The sequence below is a fragment of the Mus pahari genome, chromosome 2, assembly GCF_900095145.1.
Source record: "Mus pahari chromosome 2, PAHARI_EIJ_v1.1, whole genome shotgun sequence".
NCBI classification, from domain to species: domain Eukaryota; kingdom Metazoa; phylum Chordata; class Mammalia; order Rodentia; family Muridae; genus Mus; species Mus pahari.
In genome coordinates this window covers 5,664,616-5,680,876 of record NC_034591.1, presented here as the reverse complement: position 1 = coordinate 5,680,876, position 16,261 = coordinate 5,664,616, and the positions used below count along the sequence as shown (strand labels likewise).

The 16,261-nt window shown below is 41.2% G+C and overlaps 1 protein-coding gene across 2 annotated transcripts in view; it reads left to right on the top strand.

Moving 5' to 3' along the window:
* Positions 1 to 15,943, top strand: part of Grm3 (glutamate metabotropic receptor 3) — a 236,343-nt gene extending 220,400 nt beyond the window's left edge. The window contains exon 6 of one of the 2 annotated variants that reach the window (XM_021190416.2): positions 12,719 to 15,943. In XM_021190416.2, coding sequence (XP_021046075.1) covers positions 12,719 to 12,792 — 74 coding nt within the window. In that variant the 3' untranslated portion in view covers positions 12,793 to 15,943. The remainder of the gene's footprint in view (positions 1 to 12,718) is intronic. The other variant, XM_029535635.1, reaches the window with a different exon arrangement.
* The last annotated feature ends 318 nt before the right edge of the window (positions 15,944 to 16,261 follow it).

The window sequence follows — 16,261 nt, the reverse complement described above, 5'->3', positions numbered from 1 at the left end:
AAGTGGGACCTTGAGGCAGATGTCCTTATCTGGATGGAGACTACTGGGTCCATGGGAGGTAGATTTCAGTGGACTTTCTGTAGCTTATAAGTTTATAAAAGAGATACCCACATGATTTAACCACATGAACAGTCTTTAACATGAGCCTTTTGTGAGCAGAAGGAACAAGAATTTCTAATTAAAAAGTTGGATCGCATAATGGAATGTTTTATGAGGGTTAGAAACATTCATAGGAACTTAAATAATATTAGGACAGTAGCATAGCAAGAAGAGGAAGTAAGGAAGTAACAGATTATATATGTGAATTCTTTTCTAGCTGTTGTCTTAGCTGTCAATGTAGTCAGAAGTCTGAGAAATAAACAAAATTCTATGTGTGTGTGTCATTAAAAAATGACAGAGTCCACTAGCCAACAGTTCCCTGTGGTCTCCATGGTCTCTATGGCAACTTGGGTAGTCAGTCTGGCTTTCAAGTGCAGAAGACACAGGGTTTTTTCTCTGTGGAATGGATACACATGACATGAGAAATGACTTACCTTTATTTAGCCAAGTCATTTGACTCAGGGTATCTAGTTTTGTCCACTGCGTTTTTCAGCAATTATCATATCACAATCCAGGCAGTCTCCTGTAGCTGTGTCCAGATCTTCTGAGACCTCGTGGGGTTTTAAACTGTTAAAGGAATTCTATCTGTCATAAACTTGATAATTAGCAAACTTCTGATAGGATTGAGGGCTATAGTTATAACTGAATAGAATTTAATGGAAACATCATCTGTAACTTTGACAGGTTGCATAGGTAGAGAAAAGTACATTGTTGTATTAGCAAAGAGACATATGGCTAGGACCAGAATATGAAAGCTGGCAGCAGTGGCATAAGATCATGGTGACAGAAAATGAGTTTGTCCAGGTAGGTTCAGGCCTGTGTCACAAACTGTGAGAATACAAGCTGTGAGAATAGGCCAGGGGTATGGGAACATGGTTAGGTAAGTGCTTGGGCCTTTTTCCATTTACCAGACTGCTGGCAGTATGAGTGATGATCCATTAAAACATACGTTTGAAGACATCGTAGCACCCATTGGGGAGTTATTAGATTATTCATATCAGCATCCCAAGAATAATTCAATAACCAAAAATTCCAGCCAGGCTAGAGGCACTAAGTCTTCACTAGGGCCCCCTAGAGGCTATACGCAGTAAGCTCCTGGCTTACCAGAAAGCATTTCTACCCTAGGCCTAGAGATTTCTTAAATAGCTGCAAGAAACTGGAGGGGGAGGGGTACGAGAGCCACTTTTGAGGGGTATGGTCACTCAAGGGTGGATGTCCTAACTCGTAGGTCAGCCAGAAGGCCAGTCATAAGGACCAGGTCATTGAAACGTGTGTGTTCAAGGGTTTGTTTGTGTGTGTGTGGGGGGGGGGGTCTGGTATCAGGAAATGTGAAAATGTGTTTGGGCCTGTCCGACTGTGCAACCCACATGGCAAAGGCTGGGTGGCAGCAGATCCTGCTGAAAAGGTCTATGAATCTCACAGCAGCCAGTAGGTGGCGATGGTTCTGCTTGGCTGGGCCTTGACATGGTTCAGGGCAGCGCCATGTGGGCCCTGCAGCACCTGAGGTGGTGGCACATCATTGTAGGGCTTGGTAGATGTGAACCGCAGTCCGGTGGCCCACAGGTAGCAGCCCCTGGGCCAGTGGGTCGGGGCAGAACCATGTTATGGCTCAGTGGCAGCTGAGGCAGAGGCATCGCAGGTCAGGTCTGTGCCACTGACTTCCTACTAGCAGCCAGAAGTCTCTGCCCAGTGTTTCCAGCTGTTAGAATGGTGGAGGGCAGAGGTGGGGGGAAGGAAGCGCCTGAAGTAGAGTGGTCCGTATCCCAGCAACATGTTTGTTGCTCACAGCATGCTAGCCTTTACTTTTTAAGTCCCTGGCAAAGAGGGACCAAGAAAGGGAGGGAGGGAGGGAGGGAGGGAGGGAGGGAGGAGGGGGTTCCTCTGTGTGCAGGAAGGTGGGGACGTGGACTGGCAGAACACATGCAGGCTGAGGGAGCCAAGGCTGGGCAAGAGGGTTGTAGAGCGGAGAGTGAAAGGGGGAGGGCAGCAAGTTGGTCCCTGGCTGGGGGCGGAGTCAGACCTGCTGAACCAGTGGCTGTAGCAGGCAGCAATTGAGGGAGGGAGAGGGGAAGGTCTGTGTTATAGTTCATTAGTGAGAAAGTACCAGTTTAGTGGCAATGTAGAGATATTGGTTTAGAACAAGACATCCCATTAAATAGGGACAAAGGCCATGAACACTGAACTATGGGTGAGGCACGTGGGGACTGGGGACTAGCGCTCAGAGCTGGTGCTGCTGAGCCAGGGAGCAGTTGTCCAGGCCCAGCCTGGAATTCTCAGCTGTGAGAAAGAAACTTTCTCCAAGGAGAGGGAAATCTCACCCAAGGGAAAGAGTCCTAAAAGGAGAGTCAGGATAACACAGGAATAGCTCTGAGCTCAAGAAACCTTCCCTCTGACCAGTGGGGGATGGAGGGCTTACCAGTTCTGGGCTAGAGAGCATGGATCTCTGTGGTAGCTGAGGCGGGATGCAAACCTGCTGAGTTTCTAGATCTGAGTAACGGCACCAAATGATGTGTTTATAAAAAGATAGAGATATAAGGTATGTCTTGTGGAGGGGTGTAGAGGTATGGGGGAAGGGGATGTCTCAGACTGCCCATGAGGGACCAGCCACACGATGGTACAATATAGAATAGAGTTTATTCAGGTCATGTGGAAGGTAGTTAAGAGGGTAGTAGAGGCAGAGAAAGCCAGAGAGAAGTAGAGGCCAGCCATGACCACGTGGAGAGAGAGGGAAGGGAATAGGGAGAGAGGAGGGGCAAGAGGGCAAGAGACAAGAGAGAGAGGAGGGGGCAAACAGCCCCTTTTATAGTGGTCCAGGCCTACCTGGCTGTTGCAGTATACCAGCTATGTGCAGTACACAAAGTATAAGTAATCAGGAGATGATAGAAAGTGTATGGGAGATGGGTGTAGTTACACAATAACAGCATGTTACAAAAGGGACCTGATCATATATATTCATGTCTGTGGTAGGAAAGGGTACAGGGAGGATCCTGTAACCACTATTTTACAGACATCCAAAGACGAATGTAACTTTTGTCCTTCCAGTAAGTACTATACTGATGATTTATTCCATTGGGTGATTGTTATTGATGCTATTGCTGATTTTGGATTTTCTCCATCGTTAAGAGAAATACACCTCACATAGCTGAGAGCAAATAGAGAAGAAGCGGGGCTGTCTACCTCTCTCTTCAATGTTTAGTTCTTTCTACACAAGTTTTATAACCCAAAGGGTTTTAAACAACAATTTGTCACCTCCCTTGGCTTTGTGATTCAGGAATTCCGCCAGGCCTTGGGTGGGCAGTTCATCTGCTTCATGATGCCTTTCTTGGCATCCTCCTGTGGTGTTCCTGCTGAGACTGAGTTGATCTGGAGGAAGCATCTAGTCTCACACCTATGCTTAGCACCCTGGTGGGAAGACTCCCCACATGGGAAATCAGAGAAGTGCTCTGTGAAAGCACCAGCCAAAACCTGCCAGCTGGGGAACCCACACATCATGTCCTGTGCTGTATCTATTCAAGGATAGGACACGACCTGCCCATATTTTAAAAAAGCGATCAAAAGGGACTAAACCAACTCCCAAGAAATCTGTGGAGGCTTTTTATTATGCTACACTTTCCAAATCATAAGGGACCCCAGTGCTGAACTCTTTCAGGGATTGGAGTGGCTTCAAGGTGCAGCCACATTAATTCCTACTTTGTTCTTTGTTGAGACAGTGGCAGGCAGATACAGGGCATCGCTTTGGAGCTTTTGGTCAGCCTCTTCTCAGAAGCTAAGGTCATAAACAACAAGAAAGTATCTGTTTATATAAAGTTGCTATAAACACAGAAAAGTATGATCAAACTCAGATGTCAGCATGGAAGTAGGGCTATGAATAAAGGCATTTGGAGGAACTCACCACCAAGAAATATTCTGTATATCGTTATGGCTAAAAATCCTTCTTGTTTGTATCTATTTTATTATATACAGTGGAAGTCAGAATAAAAATAGACTTAACTCTTCTTTAATTAGACCCACGGGTTAATGACTCCCAATTGATTGTACATAAATAACCTATTTGAAGTAGAGATTTCTTAACTCCACCCAGATATGCTGATTCCTGTAATCTGGGACAAAGACAAAACCTGGTTTATAACAGAAAACATTAGCTTTTCAACAGAGGTAACGGAGGTGGTTTCTGAGAATGTAAAGGCAAGCATGCTTGTTGGCTTCATCTCATACTAGGCAGCTCAGAGAGAGCTTAATTCATGACCTTCAGAGTGGCGCTGACCCTGGGTTCAGACAGCAGCAATCTCCCATGCTTTGCTCCAGGATACCACTGGCCACATATGTATACAGTTGTTTCCTGGGCTCCCACTAGAACTCTCCATGGAAGTCCTTTTGAGAACAGAGTCACCTGGCCACTCAAGGACTGCTCCTTCCAAGGGAAGTATAACTTAGAGATCTTGACACCTTAAACTCAATTTTTGCAATGCTGCTCCTACGCCCATCCACTTAAGCAAACATCTTATATAATGAGATTCGAAAGAAAAGAGGCCATTCTTTACTCTGTTCTGCTTAGGAGTAAAGGAGATTCTTAGAGCTGGTTCCCAAAGATAGAAAATCAAGACAACATACTGGGGGTGTAAGTGGGAGGATATAATGTTGAAGGAGACACAGTAGACATATTTGAGTTTATACAGTGCAAAACCCTTTGGGAGCTATACAGGTCAGACAGACAGCACTCAGATGGTTTAGAATCAGCATACATCAGCATCGAGGTGAGAAATGAAGTGTGCCCTATGGTTTTACAGAGCTATTAAGTATGCAAACTTGGTCCTATGGGGGTGTATAGTCCTCTTTCTCAGAGAGATCATTTACATGTAGAAATGTCATTATCATTACAATAAGCCAAGAGGCTTCTAGTATCTAATGATGCCCAGATCTGGGTCTTATAGGAACTCTAGCCAGATGTAGACTGATTTTTCTCTGACCAAATTTTACTCAGAATGTGATAATGTGTGAGTTGCTCCATTAATAGACACTGTCTTTATTACAAAGCATTTCTACTTAACAAAGTGAGATAAATAGTATAAAAAGATTAAGTAAACAGTTTCCTAGAGACAATGCCTAAATTTCTAGAGTGGCAGCAAGAGAAAGCAAGCATAAGGGAACAAAAATTTGTGTTTACTAATGATTATGTCTTTGACAGCATTCTTTGGGCAGAGCATAAAGCACTGTTGAAATCTGAATGTAACTATAAGCTTAAGTATACCATGTAATGCCCAAATCCCTTCTCTACCATGCAACTCCAGAAAAATAATGGTATCATATGCCTTACACTGTAGATTCAAAAATTCTCATGATGTCACTGTGTAACAACCTGGCCAGATAAGTCAGCAAGTTATTGGTAACACATAGGAAGTTGACAGTCATCCCCACCCTAGGCAGAATTATATTATAAACATGGATCAGTGGAGAATGCATGAGCAGCCTAGAGCACTCAGAAAGGTAAGCCATCTGCTTGCAGGCAAAATAAACAAAGTGCATCCAATTCAAATAGATGCCAATCTATGCTTCCCTTTGAAAAGTCCACAGCAGCTGAGAATTTCTGTGCAATTCTTCTGCATCTTCCTTCAGAGAGGATAACAGTCTGCAGTGATCATAAGTAGGCCTACAAGTACTAGAGGCTTCTGCCTCTTCCTCCTCCTGCTTAATGTTGCCATGGTATTTAACTCATAACTACTCTTTTCCAGCACTTAGTCTCTTTCCAATGTTCTATAAGAGAAATGATCACAGAGACTGGAGCTGCTAAAGCTACTAATATTCATTTATCCAATAACTGCAATTCAAATGAGTAGGCCAAGGCCTTCCTCATCTCATAGATGCTTTGAGAAATTTGGTAAATAAAGTCACACATAAAACTCTCAAAAGACCGGGCAGTGGTGGCGCACGCCTTTAATCCCAGCACTTGGAAGGCAGAGGCAGGCAGATTTCTGAGTTCAAGGCCAGCCTGGTCTACAGAGTGAGTTTCAGGACAGCCAGGGCTACACAGAGAAACCCTGCCTCAGAAAAGACAAACAAACAAACAAAAAACAAAAAACAAACAAACAAAAACCTCTCAAAAGATGTTTGATGACTCTCCTGGCTTCTCTGGATCTTCTACCTTGGCTCAGTTGGAAAAAAAAAAAAAAAAGCTAGTCTGATCATGTAAATCTTAGCATCTGAAAAATGAATGGTTTAAAACTTTCTTTCAGATCCACACTCAGAAGCATCTTATTCTAGTGTCTTGGAAACAGACCCTCTTTCCTTAGCCAGCCCAGAAGCCCAACGCCATATCATCAGATCCATTGTATACTGTAAATGTCTACAGTACCACAGTACACAGGGACAAGGCATGATAGGCCAGAAGGCAGACCCAAAATGTCCCCAGAAAAAATAAATTGATGGGAACAAATCAAAGAATATCATTGGTGGTGACTGAATGTTTCTGTCAAAGGTGTGCTTTCACTCAGTAGGTGGTCTTTTAAAAGCAAGTGTTTTGAATTAAATTACATCACATCCCCCCTTCCTGTGTGGTATATTTGAACAGGAAGCAATACAGAACAAGTTCCTGAACCAAAGAGTTCAAAAATTAGAATTATCTAAGTAAACACAGTTTATGTAGCCCCAGAGTTATTAGATGTCTTTAGGAATAGTGCACATATTTAGAATTATGTGAATATGCTAACTTTAAAAGGAAACTGTGTCTATTGTCAAAAACTATCCATAATTTGTTTTAGATGATGAGTACCCCAGAACAAAGCAAGCAAACGACCAATTTTTCTTCATTAATTTACCTTCCCTACTTCTCTTTCATTTAAATGAAATTATCTGGACTATCCCTAAATGGAGATATCTATGTGACCATAGAGCAGAAAAAAATCTCTCCACATGGGAAACAAGGAGGTGTGTGGAACTTATACCTCACCTGGTATGACTACAGAAGCTCTTAGAGAGGATCCTCAGACCAGGGAAATGTACAAGTGGTATAAACAATCTTTAATTCATTCACTGAATAAACATTTTTGACCCCAGAACTCATTCTAGGCACTGGGAACTGTGGTCATGATGAAACATAAACTACACTCATAGTCCTGTCATGATAATGAGTCAGAAAAGGAACACAACCAGACTGGTAAGACATTGTGAAACAGGTGTTGGTGAGAAATGTAAAAACAAACAAACAAACAAAAAACCAAAAAGCAAAAACCGCCTTCCAGGGGGGAATTGACAAATTCCATTGTGCATATCAGGCACAAAGGAGGTGGAAAAGTGATCACTGTTTATAGCATGGCTAGGGGTGATTTCTTTGCTAGGCAACATTTTGCACAGACATGAAGGAAACACAGGAATAAGGTTATGCTGATATCTGAAAGACAGACACTGAAGATGTGGCTACAGCAAGTGGAGAGGCCCGAAGTTGGGGGCAGGGTGTGCCAAGAAAGCCACTGTGGCTAGAAGAAAATGGATCAAGAACACTGTAGGAACGTTTGCCTTTCTATTGAAAGAAACCAGACCGGTCTAGGCTCTTTCAGAAGTGTGGCGTCAGCTGACCTTCCAAGCGCGCTGTGTCTTCCTGAGTGAACAGTCACACAGGGAGCAGACAGGTCACTGAGACTACTACATTGTCCAGATGCTGGTGGCTCAGACTTGGCTGAGAGAAATAGAAACTAATGAAATATTTAGATGCTGGATACCATTTGAATGTGGAGTTAACAAGATTAGCTGCGCCAGACAGCACAAGTGCCTGGCTTAGTCTTCTCAGGTTTAACACTGGCAGCTTCAGATTCTGATCCCTAGGTACTCCTCCTCACATTAGGGGACGCTCAAAGTGAGCGAGCTTTAATCCACACTTAGATAGGACAGGGAAAAAAAAGGGAAGAAAGAAAGGGAGGGAGGGAGAGGGGGTAGAGAGAGAGAGAGAAATTGCTGGGCAACTCAAAGGTGGATAGGAAGAATACGTTTTTTAAAAAGTACAGAGTTAAGTAGCTTTTTCATTTACCGGATGATTACTTAGCCACTTCTGTACTTCTGGAGGGGGAAACAGTGAAAGGATATTACTAAAAACCTGTATCATGAGGTAACAATGAAGTGAGGTAGGTTGTTTAAATCAAGTGAAATCTCACCTCATATGGAATTAAATTGTATCACAAGTAACAACAACAACAACAAAAATGAACACAACCTACCTTTTCTCTCCATGGCTCATCTCTCAGAAAGAAGAGATCTTAGCTTCTGTGGAACCAAAAATCCCATTTGGAAACTACGTCTTGAATTTGCACCTTGTTTGATATTAATAGTTTTAGATCACTATTTGAATCAGCCAAAGTCAATACTTTTTGAGAATTCAGTCCAGAATCACCCCCAGCGTCTTAACAATGAACACTCTGCCTTCTCCTTGAAAGCTCCACAACAGCAAGACTGCAACACTTCTGTGTAGCAGCACATCATGGTCACCAGATGAACTTCTTCCAGGGGATGGGTAACGTTGAAAGGGTGAGTAAGAAGACATATTTAAGGACAAAGGGGGACAAAGAGGCTTACAGCCGATAGATACTGGATTCCATAGCTACTTAACAAACATATGAACTAGCAGAAATCCTAGAAAAAATTATTTGAGATCACTAAGAACAGACAAACTAAAAGGAGAGCAGACAGGGATGTCTGCTCTGATGACATGTGTATTTCCTTCCAAATATGATACACTAAAAAGTTAGTTAAGACTTCAGTTCCCCAAAGCCAGTCTCCTAGTCAGTTAACTAACAGCCTTGACATCCAGAATAATCTATTCGGCGTTGATCAGCAGCCCTGTGGTTACATGAAAGAGTCGTCGTTTTCTCCAGGCCTGTCTAGCCTATGAGTGAGGGGGCAGTGGATTTCATGTCAGGAGACATGGCTGCCACATGGCTGCTCTGATCAATGTAGCCTGATGTCTGTGAAGCAAAATGTGTTTTGATGAGTGTAGATTGTCCATTTGTGATCAAGGGTGGAGCACACAAGGTCTTTTCCAGCTATTTTTACTGTTCACTTTGAGTGGCAAGAAATACCACTGTAGCCTAGAGCAGCACAGGTCTGCAGAAAACCTACAAGAAGCCTGCATGCAGATTGTTTCTTGCAGAAAGAGCAATTCTAGATACCTGCTAAGTCACACTTAAGAAAATGGGCTAAACATACACCATTAAAAACCTCATGAGTTCATCAGAACAATAGCAAGGCCCATTACAAGAACACACACACACACACACANACACACANACACACACACACACACACACACACACACACANANAGAGAGAGAGAGAGAGAGAGAGAGAGAGAGAGAGAGAGAGAGAGAGAGAACATTTTGCTTTTGCCCATATTTTACTACCCTGGGAAATAACCAATGGGCTAATATGGGAAGCACATGTAAAATATTTATGAAACACACAGTAATTGAGATGGCAAACTCATAAAACAATAAGTTCTCCTACTATATTCAGCAACATATGCAAGAAGTGAGGTTTTCTGTTTTTTTTTTAACATAATAAAATGCAATGGCCAAAGCTACAGAGACACAGTTGAAGAAAAGCAGAGGGCTACAAAGTGGAGACCCCTTCAATGCACTAAACAGGGTCTGGAGGAAAGTTCCTTCAGAAAGAGCGCTAAGAGAATCTTAGCTGTTCTGATTTTGTGAGGAGATCTCGAATTTGTATTTTCTTGTTCAGAGTTTAAAGCATTCTCACAGAGGGTGTTTCCTTTAATATCCCTATAGAGCAGAGGCATACTCAGGGTGCTCTGTGGACTTCCATGGTCATGTCCATGAGTACAGAGTAGAAGAGTATTTGAAGCCATGCAGCCCTCTATCTTTGTAGCCACTGCAATCCCTGTATAGTCAGTCTCAACCAATTGGTGAATGCAGGAGGCAAAACTGATAGAAGTACGTAATTCAGAGAACGGCGTACCATCACGCTCTATAGCAGACTGGGAATGTCAGAACAGCTTTGTGAAGAGGGCCTGAGACTAGATAACGAAAGCAAAGGTTCAGGCATGTCAGACCTGTGGGACTTAGCCCCATGATCTATCATTTCCTCTTCAATCTCTGAAAAGTCTGCAAAGATATAATAAAACTTGATCCTAGAGAAGATAAAGAAATTGGTCAAAATGTCGAAGACAGCGGGCCTGGTATCAGGGCCTGTCAGCTTCAACCAGTGTTCTTTGCCAGAGTAACTGGATTCATTGCCTCACTGCGACATGAGATGCAGAAAAGTCACCTGGCCTAACAAAGCCATCTTTTCAAGGAGAACATACTCCAGGTATAGGTGTCACAGAGGAGCCATGTGACGATCAGAGACCATGTCCCGGGTAGGTGCCATAGCTATGGCAAAGGCACGAGTTTTATTAAATATAATTATAATAGTAATTATATTTAACATACGGAAACAAAGCAAAGAGGGGAGGAAAAAAAATGTGTGCTATGTAAGAAATCCAGAAAGGCAGGCACAGTCCAATTATTTGTGATTTCTAAACTCAAGTACAAGGGGAAGCCACTGGAAGTGTCTATGTAAGTGGCTAATATTTTAAAACTCAGCTGTGCCTCAGTAGCTAGGAAATTGGCTTCAGAACAACCACCTCATGCATAGCCTGCAGATGTACATGTATTTTACAAAATAACATACTTTTATGTAACCTATGCACATCTCCAGTGAACTTGAGATCACCTCGAAATTTTTTATCACAGCCATTTACAGTGTGTATGTTATATATGTGTTACTGGGGGAAAGCAAGAAAAATTCTAAACATCCTCTGATGCCATTTTTTCCCCCTGAATATTCCCAATCTATGGTTGGTTGAGTCTGTGAATATGGAACCACAGGTATGGAGAGTTGATTGCAGTCTCGTTACCATGTAGAAAGCATGACCAGGAGAAATGGAAGTAGTATCTCCCAGTCCTGTCAGTCTCTGTACACAGATAATTAATTAACAGGGCTTGCCCAAGGTGGGAGCACAGAAGTGACAGTAGTTGAATATGAAGTTAGACCTAATTGACCCTGATGATATAGGTTGCCATGGGACAGAAAAATCAATCAATCAATCAATCAATCAATCAGTCAGTCAGTCAGTCAATCCAGGGTCAATTTTGAATTTTAGACTTCTGATTTAGGTTAGAAGACAGATCATTTACTGAGGAAAGGGATTCTAAATGAGGAAAGGCTACACAAAAATCAATAGTTCTTTGGACACCAATCTTGAAATGACTATTAAATATCTACATGAAGATGTTAAGCGAACAGCTGATAGTGGGTTCTCAGAAAGCTCACAAATGAGTGGCTCGGCGCTCCCTCTGCTCCCAGTGATCTGTGTTTTGAGCTTCACTCGCAACTTCATTTACTTTACTACCTTTCACTAATTCTAGCAAAGATTTAGCTTATCACCTGACTCCGGTCATTTCAGTTCATAGACTTTCAAATATGTTTTCATATTCAAATTACTGAGTTGAAAAACTTCAGCTTGACTACCTGTGGACCTGCTACAAGATGTCATCAGTGCCCTAAATCCAGTGACTGCTCCCTCAGAGTGCCGCGTAAGCTCCGATCTCACTGTTAGTTACTCCTTTCTGTCTACAGAAATTATTATGCAAAAAGCAATGTATGGGGACATATCTGTTATCAGACAGGAACACTTCAGGAAATTAACTCACATGTCTTTAAGGAATAGGCAGATGCTTCATTATAACCAGGTTTGTTCTGGTGACCCAGTTCCAGTCATGAGAATATATGTTAGTATAGATGCAGACACATTAAAGGTGACATAAGTTCTCTTGACTATATGGTTTTATCCCAATAAAGAATAAGGCTCCTGTTTATGTCCTCATTCAGTGAAAAGACATCAGAGGCAAAATAAATATATTATGTGAATAAACTTCACATAAAAACTTTAGTAACAAGATGTTAATAGAAACGTATCTGAGAAAACTGGGTGTTATGGAAAGAATAAACGTACAATACTGTCTTACACAGGCACCATGACAGTGTGACCACCACTGTCATAACAAAAGCACCTTCTCTTTAGAATGTCTTCATTTCAAGTGTTGTAGGGAGACAACGCTCTCAGCATTCACAACTGCCAGCGTCCTCACAGAGACCACGCAGCACACGTATCCAGAAGTCAGACCTGTTCCCTGAGGCAGCAGAGTTCACACAAGACTCCTGGGGCCATGCACCCCTGATCAAAGAACAAAACTAATTACAGCTATTGACCCAGGAAATAACTTAATCACACATAAGAAAATTATAGGGCCATTCACTTTATTCAGTGTATTTTTACCATCTTATAGATTATTAAGTCTAATTTTTTTAGCCCACAAGAGATTTCTTCCAGAAAAATTATGCTTACAAATAAATCCCCTTTCCAAGAGCCATGACGCGAATAGAGTCACGTCCTGGATACAAATTAAGGAGAAGAAATATTTGCAGAGTGTATCTACTGTAGTATAAATCAATAAGCATTTTCCAAAGCCATGTTAAAATGGGGGTTTGACCTAATCTTAACCCAGTGTCTGGGAGTATTTATGACATAAACTAAGTGTCCTGCTTAACTAAGTCTTGTGTCCCACTTTGTTTTGCAGCCTCTGCAAGCACATATGTCCCGACAGTGTGCAACGGAAGGGAAGTCCTGGACTCTACCACCTCATCTCTGTGACTGTGACTCGCAGTTCAGTTCTGTTTATAGGCTGTTAGACGAAGTGCTCATATGCTGCTCCAGAACATGGAAACAGAACAAAAACAACAACCCTAGTACCTTTTTTTTTTTTTTTTTTTTTAGAAACAGTAAAATAAATTATTTTTGAGGACTGTATGGTATATAGTGACGTGCTACAAGTTTCTAGGCTGATTTTAGAGCCCCTATTAACAGCCCCTCCCCAGGACATGGAAATAACCATTGTTTACAGAGCTGAGCATTGGTGACAGGGTCTGACAGGGTCAGTCTACTAAAACAAAAAACAAAACAAAACAAAAAAACAAAAAAATAATACAGTGGCAATATTAGGTAACCTTTTTCCTATGAAGTCTTTTGTAGGTTCTTGTTGTAACTAATTTAGGGTGAGTTTCTACGTTGTATATTAAAGTTACATTATGTGTAACAGAACGTTTTTTTCTCAGTACAAAATAAAATGCATCTGTATTAATGTAAAGATAACCAGAATAAAACCTTCAAGGTTTTCAAGCATGGTGGATAACAGTTTGTCCTTTTGGATCACTCAAGGTAATTTGAATATGTAGATATCAAGTCCCCTTCTCTTGTTAATGCTGGAAGTAATTGTCTTACTGCGCTTTTTCTTCACACTCATATTCTGAGTCAGATTCGAGCCCTGCAGAGTGTTGTGAATGGAATTCCACTTTTCTACAGATCATAGGGATGAGACAAGGGGTAACACCATAAATATAAGACCAGCTCTATATATATATATATATATATATATATATACATACATATATAGTCTTTTTAAAGCTAGGTCTGTATGACAACACAGAACTGCCAACTAAGTCAAAGGCTTCCCTATATCCTGAATAGAGAGAGAGAGAGTTATGATCTACCAGAAAATATTTGATGGTTCTGATGTTCAAAATAACCATAATGACGAAAGGAAACTGAAAAGCATTTAATAATCCCACTGAGAAATTGCTCTTGTCCTTCATAGATGAACGGGGAAGTAGAAATCCTGGCGATCTTCCTTCCCACAGCTTTCTCAAGTCCTAGGAATGATGTGCTAGCACACAGAATTGTCATTAACTTTAAATATTTTATTAACCCCAAATAAGGCATGAATAGTATGGGTAAGAATCTTACTAAATACTTCCCTGCTTCTATCAAACTTTTAGTCACACATAATTTATCAATGTCGGATTAAATATTGAGAATACATCTACCTGTAAAACCTATGTCACATACAGGGCAGAGAGTACATTTTTTTTCCTGTGTTGATGGGGAAAAAATGTTATAATGCATGTGGCTTAAAACAACAAAAAGTTATTCTGTCACAGTGAAGGAGTCAGAAGGACCAGGCTGCCTTATTGATTCAAAGAAATCACACATCCCATCCCTTTCCTTGCACCTGGTAGTTAAGAGTTCCTTGGCCTCTGGCCACATCATTTCAAACTCCGTTCAGTCATTATGTCATATTTACCACTGTGTCTGTCTTGTCTTTTGTCTCCTAAAATGTCATGTATCATTAGGTGCAGAGTGACCTAGGATACTTATCACCTCCATATTCTTAATAGGCCATTTGTTTAAAGTTTGTTGTTGTTGTAACCGTTTTCTTTTGTTTTGGTGTTTGTTTTGTTTTTATTTTAAAATAAAATAGTGTTCTCAGGGTTCAGGGACTAAGATGTGGACATATTTTTGAGAGGCCACTATGAAGCCTACAAAAGAAAGACAAATGAGATAAAGTCCATCTAGTTCCTGCATTTGAAAAGCACAAACTAGAGATGCGGATATAAATCAATTGATGTTTGCTTTGCATGCACAAGAAAATATTTGAAAAGCAATCAAGAACAACAGAGAAAGGAGTGAAGTATATGGAATTAAATACATGAGAGATAGTACTTGAAGTAAGGAAGCCATAGTAATAATATTTTTAGTAATCTAAAAAGAATGAGCAGGGGCATAAAGGCCAAGGAAATTGGCCTGGAAGGAAATAGGAAGCTAGACTTGCTCTTCTTATGCATGCATTTGAATGAGCCACCTAAAGAATCTAGCTCTAGCCAACCAGAAAACAGTGGTGCTGAGCGCTCCTTGAATTCTCACACTCAAGTAAGTACCTGAAATTCAGGGAGTGAGCTAGGGTAGGTTGAGTAACAGATTCAAAGACACTAAATAGCACAGTGAATTCCACTCCAACTGCAGTTGGTAAGAGTGCCCGATGAGCAGACGCAGAATGAGCATCTGCTCGGGACAGCGGCTCAGCAAGCTGATGAGAGAGAAAATAAACTCAGTCCCGTGACGGAATGTGACAGTCTGAGGATGGCAATATCAGATGGGCTGTTCAGAGGTACAGCTGATGCCTCTCACAGTCAAGCTGATCGTGGATCTTAAAGCATGACAATCAGGTTGTGTCTAAATCATGAGACAACTGTAGTTTGGAAGGCTGGGGCTCTTATCCTCTCTGTATTTTATGCCCTGTCAGTACACTAAAAATATAGTAACAGGCAGCTCTTGTCATTTTCTCCCTCCTTGCTACAAGTCTTGTTTTTAATTAGAAATTTCACCACCTACCATATGATCCCTAGAAATAATTTTTATGAACATTCAACATATGTATGGAAAACAGGCATTATAAAATCATTTTTATGTGAGCCATTAAAAAAAATTAGTTTTGGAAGCCTTTTCCCCCACATTAGTAACAACATTTTACCCTTCCAGAATGGAAAGCCGATTGATCGATCTCAGCAAAACTTCCCTAAATTTAAGAATTCTCAAGCTAAATAATAGATCCTATTCATTAAAGAAACTTTTAGAAGCGAGCTAGCTGTTTGCCTTGGGTTTCTGAACAGTTCCTATACTCTGCATCTTCTCTAGCCTAAATATTAATAGAATTTCCTACACACCCAAGTTTAGAATGGTGAAGGAAAGATGTTCCTATTTTTAAACTGCAAGGCAAGCCGGCTTCTGGACAACACAGAGGACAGATGTAAAGAATGACTGAGAAAGGTAATCTCTGCCTCTGCCCTGACAGGCTTCGGGTGCACATGTTTTCTCAGCTAGTACCTGCATCATCCGCTGCCCCATTGTGAACATTTGGAATCCAGTAGCCTTTCTGTGTGGGAAAATGTAAAAAAAAAAAAAAAAAAAACCACAAAGAGAGCTCTGAACTAGAGCCTTGAGACAAAGGCACACACCCATGGGTGAAGCCATTAACCATCTTTCACTGCAACAGCAGGTTTGGATTTACATAATTCTTATTGGTTTCCTCTTTTTATTTGGAAAGCAGCCAGTAGAATTTTTAAATCAGTTATCTGACATGGAGGAAATATTGCCCAATCGTTAGCCAAAACTCATAAGGTATTTTAAATAGAAGCCGCTATTATTATTGTAATAACTCTCGGTAGTTGTTACAATGAAGAAAAATCCAGCTAACCAAGTTCTTAATTGATATTTCGCTCGACGAAAA